The sequence below is a fragment of the Equus caballus genome, chromosome 13 (assembly GCF_041296265.1).
Source record: "Equus caballus isolate H_3958 breed thoroughbred chromosome 13, TB-T2T, whole genome shotgun sequence".
In the NCBI taxonomy this organism is placed as follows: Eukaryota; Metazoa; Chordata; class Mammalia; order Perissodactyla; family Equidae; genus Equus; species Equus caballus.
In genome coordinates this window covers 41543233-41556032 of record NC_091696.1, presented here as the reverse complement: position 1 = coordinate 41556032, position 12800 = coordinate 41543233, and the positions used below count along the sequence as shown (strand labels likewise).

Below are 12800 nucleotides of genomic sequence, written 5' to 3'. Positions count from 1 at the left end.
TCTATTGCAGTTGGAGGATTGGAGTCCTACCTAGGGGGCAGATGACTGGTCCAAAAGACCAGTTTGTCTTTCTCCATTATCTGGAGATCCTGATTTTGTTCCCTCCCCCACGTTCGTCTGGCTTTCTCCAGGGAAAGGACATGTGATGTGTTAAAAATGATACTGACCCCTCTTCGTCGTGCCCACGCACTGCACCAGGCCCTTGACATGTTACCTTATTTCATCTCCCAGCAGCAACTCCGTGAGGCAGGAGCTACGGTCCCATTTTACAGCAGAGGAGACTGAGACTCGAGAAGATGAAGTGACATGTCCAGATCACACAATTAGTGGTAGAGCCAGGAATTGAACTGGAATCTGTCCAAATCGACTGTCAGGGGTAGCTGCTGGTGAGCCAGTGACCGCCACAGAGCACTGAAGCAAATTTACTCCCGCACATGTAAGCTCCTTGCTAGAAGGTCAACTCAACCAGGGCTGGGTTTTGTCTGTTTTGTTCCATCCCCATTGCTTAGAGCAATGTCTGGCATGAAGCGGGTTTTCAATGCATATTTATCAAATGCACAAGAAGAGCAAATATTACAGAGAACTTTCTATCTGTCTGGCATTTACACTAATTACCTAAGAGATGGGTATGACTGTCCCCACTTTGCAAATGAAGAAACTGAGGCCCAGAGTCATCAGCTGATGGGACCAAGGTCACCATGAGAGCCAGGCCCTGACACTCGAGAGCTCATGCCCGTAACGGCTCCCTTCACTTGCCCTCTTCAAGGGCTGGCCTGGCTCTCGTGGCACCTGCACACGCCAACTCTTCTTCTTTTCTCTTTCTTTCTTGATTTTAAATCCACTTGGATAGGTGACACGTGTCCACGGGAAAATTTCAAATGACATAGCCAACCGCGATATGCCAATGTCTGCGTCTTGGTGATGTTTACAATGGTGGGAGCTGAGTGATACACGGGGAATCCCTGTAGTATCTTTGCAACTTTTCCATGAAACTAAAATTAATCCAGGGGCTGGCCCTGTGGCCGAGTGGTTAAGCTCGCGCGCTCCGCTGCAGGCAGCCCAGTGTTTCGTTGGTTCGAATCCTGGGTGCGGACATGTCACTGCTCATCAAACCACGCTGAGGCAGTGTCCCACATGCCACAACTAGAAGGACCCATAATGAAGAATATACAACTATGTACTGGGGGGCTTTGGGGAGAAAAAAGGAAAAAAATATAACTTTAGAAAAATAAAAATAAAAAATAAAATTAATCCAAAATTAAAAGTTTAAAAAAAATTTGAAACAATCGAAAAGGACGTATTAGGTGGAAGGGGATTGTCCCCAACACTGATCCCCCAGTCCCCCACATCCTCCAAAACCAACCGTGGTGGCCCTTCTCTCGTGTGCCCTTCTGACAATGTTCCAAGGATGCTGGACGCCTGGTAAACATGGATGGAACTGAGATGAATGGGTCCACCTTCATTTAAATGCTTCTGTGATAAGAGCTGGGCTGAAATAATGACTCAAAATGTCTGATTCATCTTTGGGTGAACATCTTGACGCATGGTTGAGAATTTTATGGCAGGCCTGAGTTCTCATTTATTTTCCAATGAGAGCTCCAGAGTTTGGGCCCACTGCTGTTTGTCGAGGGGCCTTCAGAACCACATCCTGCCGTGTCATTCCGTATGCTGCTCCACGTGGATGTGAGCTGACCTATAGGACCTCTAAGACCCTTGCAACTCAAAGAGCTGGAATTCCATTCTACAATAGCTGTCCCGATGGGGGGGTGGGGGGGTATCCTAGCGGTGCTCAGATGCCTCTAGCATCAACAAACATTGAATTATATTGTGGGAAAATTACTCTTTTTTCCAATTATCCACCTTTCCGATTACCAAAGAAGAAAAGCCTCAATTTGGTGGTTTATCTTTAATGCCTCTCTCGTACCTCTTCACTTTCTAGTACTTGCTCATCCAACTTGTTAAGAAAGAAAAGTCAGGCGTCAATCTGAGCCTAGACTACAATATTTTGCCGGAATTTAATAACATCACTTTGTTTCCATTGGATTTATTTTTATGGCTATTTTCTAATTAGGACAAATGGTAGTGACTTGTTATTTATGGGTGTGATATGAAGTTTCCTTTAAGGAGTTCATTTGAGTAAAAAAAAAGAATCGACATAAAGAAATATTGAATAAATGACAGTACAGATAGTGTATTGGTCTGCTCCAGCTGCTGGAACAAAATACCACAGACTGAGTGACTCACAAACCATAGGCATTTATTTCTCACAATTCTGGAGGCTGGGAAGTCCAAGATCAAGGCACCAGCAAATCTGGTGTTTCGTAAGGATGCTCTTCCTGGCTTGTGGATGGCCCTCTTCTTGTTGTGTCCTCACATGGCAGAGAGCAGGGAGAGGAAGCAAGTTCTTGTGACTCTTCTTTGTTTTTTTAAAGATTTTATTTTTTCTTTTTCTCCCCAAAGCCCCCCGGTGCATAGTTGTATATTTTTTTAGTTGTGGGTCCTTCTGGTTGTGGTATGTGGGACGCCACCCGAGCATGGCCTGATGAGCGGTGCCATGTTGGCACCCAGGATCCGAACCGGCGAAATCCTGGGCTGCCAAAGCAGAGTGCGTGAACCCAACCACTTGGCCACGGGGCCGGCCCCGCTGTGTCTCTCCTTATAAAGGCACTAATCCCATTCACAAGGGCTCCACCCTCATGACCTAATCACCTCCCGAAGGCCCCGCCTCCAAACACCATCACACTGGGCATTAGGTTTCAACATCTGAACGTGCAAGGAACACAAACATTCAGTCCATAACGGACCATATGTGGCCTTGGTGAATTCTGTTCCATGAAGGACCTCTCTCTGGCCCCCAGCAGTCTTACTTTCTCGCCTATATTTAAATTACAAGTTTCTAGGAGATTGCCAGCCCTCATTCACCTCCCCCACTGCCGCCGCTTCTGTCTCTGGGTAGCTTTAAGCTTTAAAATTTCAAGACAAATGATTAAACCTGCTGGCGCATGCCAGTCATGCCCAGAGGCTCAGCTCTTGTTTGCTGGTGCTGCTGCGCTTCTGAAGCGTGCATCTCCCCGGTGTGGCATTTGGGGATAAAAAGATGGATTTAGCTGCTTCATCCCCCAGAAGTGACTCAGCTCCTGGAAGCTTGGTGACAGCAATGGCAGTTGGAGCCCTGGGGACTTCTGTCACTAGAGTCTTGTGGCAACTATGAACGCTTGCCCATCTCCTTCCAGGATTTGTCCTCCTCGTGGACACTTCCATTGGCAGCTGTTGGATGCCTGCTTTCTGGCTGGAAAATGTTGTCGAGAGAACTTGTGTTGTCACACAAGTTCACAGTGGAAAGAAACTGACCATGTATGGTGTTCATTCATTCTCGTCCTGTACCAGCGTTTCTCAGAGTCTGATCTGAGATCTCCTGTGTGAAGTTCCCTGGTCATGATCCCCGAAACCCAGGCTTATCCTCATCCCTGGGGGTAGAGACCGGGAAGCTGACTATTTAACAAGGTAATAATCATGATATTTGCCAAGCCCGCTGGTGCTTGAGAACCGCTGCTCTCTAGGCACCTTATGCAACAGAATATACTCAGTTCTCTCTATTGTTAAGATGATGGTGGTACGTCTTAAGTAGGGTGATAGTTCTTAAGTGGATGTGATTGACTACAACCAAAGCTTTGGAGCAGGAAAGGTCTGATTTTAAATCTCAGCCCCACCATTTAGTCCTTTTCCTGAGCCTCAACTTGCTCATCTGTGAAATGAGGATGCTAACAGTACTTGCCTCCTAGGGCTGTTTCGAGAATCAAACAAGGTAATTTGATCCTGGCTAGTGATAAGCGCTCAATAAACGTTAGCTATTATTGTTACTGGGTAAACCTGGTTTTTTAAACCTTTAGGCTGGGGAAATTATAGCATCCACCAAACTAGAACAGGCGTTGGCAAACTTTTCTGTAAAGGTCCAGGTAGTAAACGTTTGAGGTTTTGTGGGCCGTACAGTCTCTGTTGCAATTACTCAGTTCTGCTGTGGTGGTGGAAAAGCAGCCATAAATAATACACAAATGAATGCGCAGGGCCAGTGTTCCAATAAAACTTTATTTATAACATCAAGCAGGGGGCTGGATTTGGCCCATGGCAGTAGTTTGCTAACCCCTCACCCAGGGAGTTGTGAAGATTAAATGCGATAAGGCATATCATGAGCCTAGCACAGTGCCTGGCACAGAGCACTCCCTCCAAGAAAGGATTCTGAGTATTATCTATCTGATTTGAGGTCTAGGCTTCACTCCTTTCTCCAGGAGAAGGAGAGCATCCTCAAGCAAGCCTTTTCAGCAGAGGTACCAGCCCTGTTCTCGGCCCCAAATCAAAGCTAAATGTTCATCTCGGCACCTGGCGCCTGGCAGTGCCACCGCCCCCATCCTCCCCCAGGGCTGGAGGTAAAATGCCAATCCATGGGGTGTGATTAATCCCCTTCGTTCGTCCTACGCTTCGCCCCAGGGTGTGTTGCCATTTTCAGCGTCTGGCCCGTGGAAATCAGGTTGCCCATCTGAACCAAGAAGTGAGAAATGAGGATACTTTTATCTGCGAGGTGGTTCACTATGTGCTTTCGCATCCACAAATGCCTTTAACCCTGGCCCGGAGGCTGTGTCAGGCAGGTAAGGCATTTGGCTAAGGATGAGAGAGAGAGAGAGAGAGAGAGCACTGGTTGAATTTCTGTCTCTGCAACATTCTGGTTGTGTGGTGTCGGGCGAGTCACTTTCCGTCGCTAAGCCTCAGATTCCTCATCTGGAAAATAGGGATTAAATGAGATAATACATAGAAAGCCTCCAGCACAGCATGACCCATGACAGCTATTGAACCCCATTTTGCAAAGGAAGGAAGTGATGTAAGAGGTAAAGAGGCTCATTCAAGGTCATGCCGCTGGTGATGGGCCTCAGACCGGAGATCTCTAACTCTGGCCCCCAGCTGGTTTTCACCAGGCCCCACCCCCAGGCCACTTGCTGGGACTTTGCTGCTTCCAGCCAGGGCTCTGCTCCAAGTGCAGTGACAGAAGCTCTTGGGGGGAGTGCCATCGCTGTCAGGGAGGTTGCTAGCCCGTGGCTGTCCATCACGGAAGCGGGTTATGGTGTCCTCGCCAAATTCATACCCCCCCAGGACCTCAGAATGTGACCTGATTTAGAAATAGGGTCTTGGCAGAGGTCACTCAGATAAAGATCAAAATGAGATCATCATGGAGTAGGGTGGGCCCTAAATCCAATGACACAGAAAAGGACAGAGAAGGACACAGAGCCTTGGGGAGGAAGTCCTTGTGAAAATCGCGGCAGAGGTTGCAGTGATCCTGGCAAGGAGCCCCCAGGATCTGGAAGAAGCAAGGAGGGGCCCTTCCCTGGAGCCTTGGAGGGAGCGGGGCCCTGCCAACACCTTCATTTGGGACTTCTGACCTCCAGAACCACGAAGGAATAAATTCCTGTTGTTTGAAGCCACCACTTCATGGTGATTTGTTATGGCAGCTCCAGGAAACTTAGACACTGCCCTTGACTCTAAGACATGAATGGATGGGGGCGCCGGACTTAGAACGCCTGCGTGGACAAGGGCAGCGGTGATGGGGCAAAGAGTGTGCGTTCTGGAGGCGGAGATGGGCTCAGCTCCTTCCTTTGCCAGCTCTGAGCCTTCGTTTCCTTATTTGTAAAAAGAGAACATCTCGATCCTGCTGGCTTATGGCGAGGATTAAAAGCTTGTGGCGTGGCAGAGCTGGCCCCTTGGTAATAACAAAGGCAATCATAACGGTGCGTGGAGCGTGACAAGCCTTGGTTAGCTGAATCCTCGCAACTGGCCTGGGTGGCGGGTTCTCTTCTTATCCCCATCTTACGGAGGAGGAAACTGAGTCACCGAAAGGTTGACTAACTCTCCAAGGCCACACAGCTAGTGAGGAGCAGACCCACGACTCAACCCCAGGCGATGTGACTGCAGAATGTTCCCTATCTGCCACCCCCAGGGCACCCCCACCTCCTCTTGCTCTGTGCCCAGCGTCAAAGCTGGTTCTCCAGCCTGGTGGGAGCCCAGCACAGGAACGCTCAATTAACAGTAATATTTTAATCTTGTTCCTTCCTCCTTCCTCCAGCCAGGCCTCAGTGCTCCAATCCCATGAGCCATCTCGGCTTGGCATCCTGGGCTGTAGGACCCCAAATCTGATTCCAGGAGCCTTGAGGCCATCACCCCCCAACATGTCACATGGAAAATTTGCTCAAAATTCCCTTTAGACGTCTCTTCCGCTTCTCAGGTCCCAGTCCTGAGAGAGCCTCTCTGATCTCTCTCCTCTCCCTTCTCTTTCTAACATTCACTCCCTTCCCTCCCCTGCACCCACAGCAGCTCAGCCTGACGGCAGGATCAGCTTCAGGACCCGCCATCTTTGGCAGGCACAAGGAGGCAACTGTGAATATCCCTCATTCCGTGTTGTCTCTCTTTCCCCCACCTCTCCTGTCTTCCTCCCCACAACCCATCTAGACAATTGTCCAGTGCCCTTGTCCCCCACTCCACCCCAGACTCTGCACTGTCTGTGTTGTGATATTTGAAAGCAGAGAGAAGCAGACGTTGCTGGGGAGCCGAACCGAGGGGGGCAAGAATCTCCAATAGGCCTATGACTGTCATGCCCAAATTTCTTCTCCCTGACTCATTTCTTGGCTTTTTCCATGGTCTTTGTCCTTGTTTATCTCTTGTAAATTGCAAGTTATCTCAGAATTAGGGAGGCCACTGATTGCAACGTGAGAATCAACTACGGGTCATTGCCTTCCTCTTGATTCTTCAGCTGAATGAGGAGAGTGGATTCGTGGAGAGCAGGCAGGTGATTTTGGCGTGTGGAATGGCTGTGTTGAGGGGGAGGTCACTGAAGGGTATGGCAATTTACCCAAAATCTGATGTCTGGTGAAGAACTCGGGGGCGGGAGTTTCCCACAGATGACAAAGCAGTCGTGCGGGCTTCTGGGAGTGGGTGCAATTCCAAGATCCAGGCCAGCAGGAGTTGACTCGAGTGAAGTCTACAAGTCACAGTGCCGCAGCCCCTGGGCATGTGTGCTGCCAGAGCTCCAGGTCAGAGGGAGAGACGGGAGAGAGAGAGGGCAGCTTTCCAAACCATTGCCGTGGACGTAAGGAAAAAGACAAGCGCCAGGGAGCAGGACTGAGGTGCCGGGCGTGGAAGGAGTTCACAGATATAGATGAGGTGATGTTGGCCACGGGGTAATAGATGAGGTGATGTTGGCCACGGAGTAAAGCAAGAACGTCCCCTCTCCCGCGCATCTCCTTCTCTACCTGTAAAGAACTGAGGATATTGCATCCTTGAAAACCCAGCCATTCGTTCTGGAAGGGTGGCCCAAAGGCACCTCTTAGATGCGTGCAAAGATTCGTCTTTGAGAATGCTCATCACATTTATAGGGAGGAAAATGGAAAACAACCTAAATGTCTGGGGGTTGGTGAGGTGATTCATGACACAGCCACAAATAGAAAACTACACAGCCTTTCACAGCCTTGGAAGAGCATCGAAGGATGTGCAAAGTGCTCATGATATGTTAAGTGAAAAGAGCAGGTAAAGAAATGGTGAGACCCTAACTTTATACCCCAGAAACCGTGTAATGGTGGATATATATGCGTGTAATGGTGTATGCGTGTGTACAGGGTTATCCATAAATGTTAATGTATGTGCATACATTAACACTTTTAACTACTAACATTTTGGTGTACATTTTTCCAGTCTTAAAAAATATATATGCAGGGGCCAGCCCTGTGGCCGAGTGGCTGAGTTCACACGCTCCGCTTCAGCAGACTTGAGTTCGCTGGTTTGGATCCTGGGCATGGACCTAGCACCACTCATCTAGTCATGCCACATAGAAGAACTAGAATGACCTACAACTAGAATATACAGCTCTGTACTGGGACTTTGGGGAAGGAAAAAAAAAGGAAGATTGGCAATGCATGTTAGCTCAGGGCCAATCTTCCTCACCAAAAAAAATATATATATATATATGGAGATATATATATATATATATGTATGTGCGTATGTGTGTATATAATATTACACATATAAAATCATATATATTACCATATATAGTGATACCACATGTATAATAATCCTATAAATTATCATACATATATTGGAAGAATGTACACCAAAATGTTAATGACAATATATGTGATTACATACATGTATACACACATGTACACACACGTACATACTGTTATGGACTGAATGTTTGTGTCCCCTTGGATTCACATGTTGAGGAAGCCCTAACCCCATGTTTGGAGACGGGGCCTCTAAGGAAGTAATTAACATTAAATGAGGTCACAAGGGTAGGGCCCTGATCCCACAGGATTAGTGTCTTTCTAAGAAGAGACACCAGAGAACTTGGGCGTTCTCTCTCCGTGTGCACACAAAGCAGAGGCCGTGTGAGCAGACAGCGAGAAGGCAGCCATCTACAAGCCAGGACAAGAGCCCTCACGGGAAACGGGCCCCGCCGGACCTTGATCTGGGACTTCCAGCCTCCAGAACTGTGAGAAAATAAATGTCTGTTGTGTGAGCCACCCAGCCTCTGGTATTTTGTTATGGCAGACCAAGCGCATGCATGCATCCATACGTATATGCAAATATAAGTAGTGTCTCTATATATGATAAGATATAAGATGTGTGGTCATAGATATGGAAAATAAATGGTTATATATGGTAATATGTGTGTTTTTTAAATATATGGCTTATATATATGGCAATATGTATAACTCTAAACATTAGATTGGGAGAATGGCCGTCAAAATGTGGATAGTGGTCACACTGGGCTGTGGGGTCGTGGAGGATCTTTTGTTTGTTCTTTTTCGCCCATCTGTATTATCTGAATGTTCTACAACAAACGTATTATTTCCTATTACTATTACTTAGTATTCCTATAAGATAATTGTTAATAAGTGTTAGTATTAAGCTTTCTTCTGCCTAAAGCTGTTCTTGGTCTTGGAGGCTGGCTGGGACAGGGCAAAGTGGCCGTGGTCAAGGAGACCAGAGGCTCAGAAGCCGGGACCAGGCAGGGACTGCCAAGGTCATATATATAACCTTGAACAGGTTTTGGTGATCCCACCCGGGCCTCCTCTTGCCATCAGAACAGGGTTCCCTTGAAAAACGTGTTTTCCGGTTTCCCAAGGGCCTGCAAACACACACTTGTAACGCGGGCTGAGGTCTGTGTGCCCTCGCCATGTGTGAAGGTTGCTGGAGCGAGGCTGTTCCCTGGAACCGGGACAGGGGCTGTCCCCCGGGGAATTCTTGAAAACCTGTGCAGCCTCGGGGTCTTGACGCCCGTGTTTCGTGTCTCCTGCACAGATCAGCTGGACATCATCTCCATGGCAGAGACAACCATGATGCCGGAGGAGATCGAGCTGGAGATGGCAAAAATTCAGCGTCTCCGGGAAGTCTTGGTCCGCCGGGAGTCTGAGCTCAGGTTTATGTGAGTGCTTCGCGGATGGGGCCGGAAAAAGGAAGGAGCTTGGTGGGGAGGATGCCCGGACAACCTCATGTTTACTGTTCTTTACTGTGGGCCAGGCCCTGGGATAAAGGCGCTATGTACATTTTTTAAAAAATCTCATTTGATTCTCACTACCGCCTAGAGAAGCGGGTATGGTAACCTCCCGTTTTAAACAAGACACTGATTAGGATTGAATTCAGGCCAGTCTGACCCCAAAGCGCAAGGTCTTTCTACGTTACCTGTTGGAGAAGAGGAAAGGGACAAGAGAGAGTGAGATGGAGACCTGGACAGGCCTGAGATCAAAAACAGCTGGGCGAGCTTGGGCAGGTGACTTAGCTTCTCTGAGCTTCAGTTCCCTCCTTTGTAAAAAGGGGGAAAATAATAACACTTCTCTCCTGGGGTCACTAGCAAGCTCAGAGTCACACGATTTGAACATCCACTGTCTGTAGAGCACAGCATTCCTGAGAGATTACAGGTAGTCTGTCAAGAGAAACCGTAATTTTAAAAATTGGGCTCTGGCAGATACACAGGGAGAGTCTAAAAGCAAAAAAAAAAAAGCAAAAGCAGAGGGTTATGAGGCAACCTTTCTGGAAGGCTCCCTACACTGCGTGTCAGCTCCCCACCCAACCTCCCCCCGAAGAAACAGCAACTTCACGCCCTCCAGGCGTAAACCAACCCCCTGTCACTCATTTCTCTCAGCTCCAGGAGGCTGGTTATGGGATTATCCCATCTCACAGATGAGGGGACTGAGGCTCAGAGAAGTGAACCAACCTGCTCAGGGCCTCCCAGCTAATGAATAAGGGAGTTAGGATTCAGACCCAGGTCTTCCTGCCTTCGAAACCCATATTCTCACTACTACGTTATGTAACCTTCTCTCTCGCCCCACGAAATGGACTGCAGTTTCAGCAGCTGCCACTGATTCAGCTCTTTGTGTGTCCCAGACCCTCTGCTAAATGCACGTGCATGAACCCTCCTCCCAGGAGCCCTTAGAGGAAGGTTCTAGAACATTCCGCCTTTATGGATCGGAAGCATCCTCCCTTTCCTCTGGGAATAAGCTGAACCAACACATCATGAGGGTTCACAACCCATCCCTCACTCCCCATGGTTTTTGTTTTATTTTTTGTTTCTCTAAAGAAAGTGATGAAGGATTGGTTGTGTGGGGGACGTGTCAACTAAGACCACGTGTTCTGTTAGGTCGGGTGACTCCAACAACTGAAACAGCCAGGACCGGACATGACGGTTTTGAGTTGCCTGTGGGTTACCCAGGTAGAGGGGCGCTGCAGGAAGTTGTGCGTCTGCGTCAGAAGCGTGGGGGAAACCAACGAACTAAACACGCAGACTTGGGGCTCGCCCGCGTGTAGGCAGTTACCGCATTCAAAGGGTGGGTACCGTCTCCCCACATAGACAAGGAGACAAAAACAGCGAAGGTCCAAGTATGGGATCCAGGCAACGCTACTCCTCCTTGTGGATGGAGTCGGGGTAAAGCAGAAAGCCAGCTCTCAAACTTTCAGGGAAAAAATATGGAATAACCCAGAGTTCAGTGGCCACAAAAGGGTTGGGGATCATCATGCTCTATAAATAGTACATACCGTATACATGAAAATTGTCTTTCTTCCTACAGTCTATCTTTAATCCCAATTCATAGATGTGACCTATGCTAATAGCATTGGTTTTTATTCATTCCGGTGGATAGTTTTATGATTCTTCTCCTTTTTCTTAATATGTAACCTTTAGTCAAGATACACTAACTCCACCATATAAAAGATGATTCAATTATTTCCAGGGTCTTGCTTGCGCATCTTGCTTCTATTTTTATAGTTCCAATTTTTACTGTTCTCAAAAAGTATATTGTTTCTAATCAGTTTTAAAACCATAAGTAAGCTTCTGTTCTTACCTATGGTTTGTTTCTAATGTTAAAAACACATCACTGGCATTTATAATACCCTCCCCCTGTTTTAAAAGGAAGGAAATCGAGAACGTGAGTTCTGCTTTAAAATACTGAAGAGCTCCGTTCAGCCAGCAGTCCTCAGAAGGGGCCAGAGGTTGCTTTTGCTGCTACGGGAACTGTGGCTGTCCCTTCGGATTTACTGACCTTTGCATCATGTGTGTGTGCGCACGCATGCATGCAAATGCGTGTGAGGACATGCACACACACACAGATGTACATGTTATCCCCGGCATCTGGCACATGCCTGGCACATGGCAAGTGCTCAGTGACAAGAATAGCTAACATATAAGCTCTAGCTCTGGGCCACGCACTGCCCCGAGCTCTTGACTTGTGGCCTCCCTGAATTTCCCCATCAGCCCGTGAGTCTGACCACTTAGGGACAAATGTCAACAGCAGACGCTTGTTTAAATCAAATTATCTCAAGTATACAGAAGGATGTCCGTGTAGTCAGGACACGGAGTGGGGCTCAGTGACATTCCCCAGGGGAGGGGCCAGCTTCTGGGCCTCCTGAGTCTTGCTAGCAGCCCTCAGACAGCAGTGGAGGATGCTGACGGCTCCCCCAGGCCCAGCCACGCACAGTGTGGAGCTTTGCCGGGAGGTGCACCAGCTCGTCAGTCTCAGAGGTGTGGGATGGACGCTGGGATGGACAGAGTAGAGATCACGGCCCGCTCAGACCTGGACAAAGGCCTCATCCATCATCCATGGTCTCCCAGGCTGACAGGCCGCATGTAGATCATTCTTAAATTCAGTCTCCCAGCCATTTCTCAGAGCCAGGCCCTTACAGACTTGTAGGGCCTCTGGTGCATATGGAGCCTGTTCTTGTCTCCATTTTAGAGGAGAGGGAATCGGAGGCTAAGAAATTCGCCGTCGGTTTATTAGCTAATAAATGGAAGCTCAGATGCAGTTTAAATCCAGAGTACTTATTAAGCAAGTGACTGAGGGAAGGAAGGAAGGAAAGGAAGGGGAAAGGAAGGAAGGAAGGAGGGAAGGAGGGAGAGAAAGCGTGAGGGAAGCTCTGAATACATCTACCAAGACAATTCCTTAAAGAACGTAAGCGCCCTGAGGGCCCGGATTTTATGCATCTTCTTCACTCTTGAACTGTGCCTGGCACTTCCTAGGCCAATTAATATTTGTTGAATGTGCAATAAATTATTCTTTCACATGCTATCCTTACGCCAACAACTTCCCTTCACACACGCACATGCACAAACACACACAAACACACACACGCGCGCACGCGCGCGCGCGCACGCATGAGACCCCTCGGCACAGGGTAAGAGAGAAATAGAATTTCAGACCATACTAAGCATTTCCGTCTCAGGTGAGGAAGCTCCGGGTGACAGAATGTGACCGCCCTTGGCTGAGACAGTC

The 12800-nt window shown here is 48.2% G+C and overlaps 1 protein-coding gene across 1 annotated transcript in view; it reads left to right on the top strand.

Moving 5' to 3' along the window:
• The window catches only part of BMERB1 (bMERB domain containing 1), a 112118-nt gene that overhangs the window by 55160 nt on the left and 44158 nt on the right, over window positions 1-12800 (top strand). Inside the window, exon 2 of the mRNA XM_023616278.2 lies at window positions 9340-9463. Within this exon, the coding sequence (XP_023472046.1) occupies window positions 9340-9463 (124 nt within the window). The remainder of the gene's footprint in view (window positions 1-9339; window positions 9464-12800) is intronic.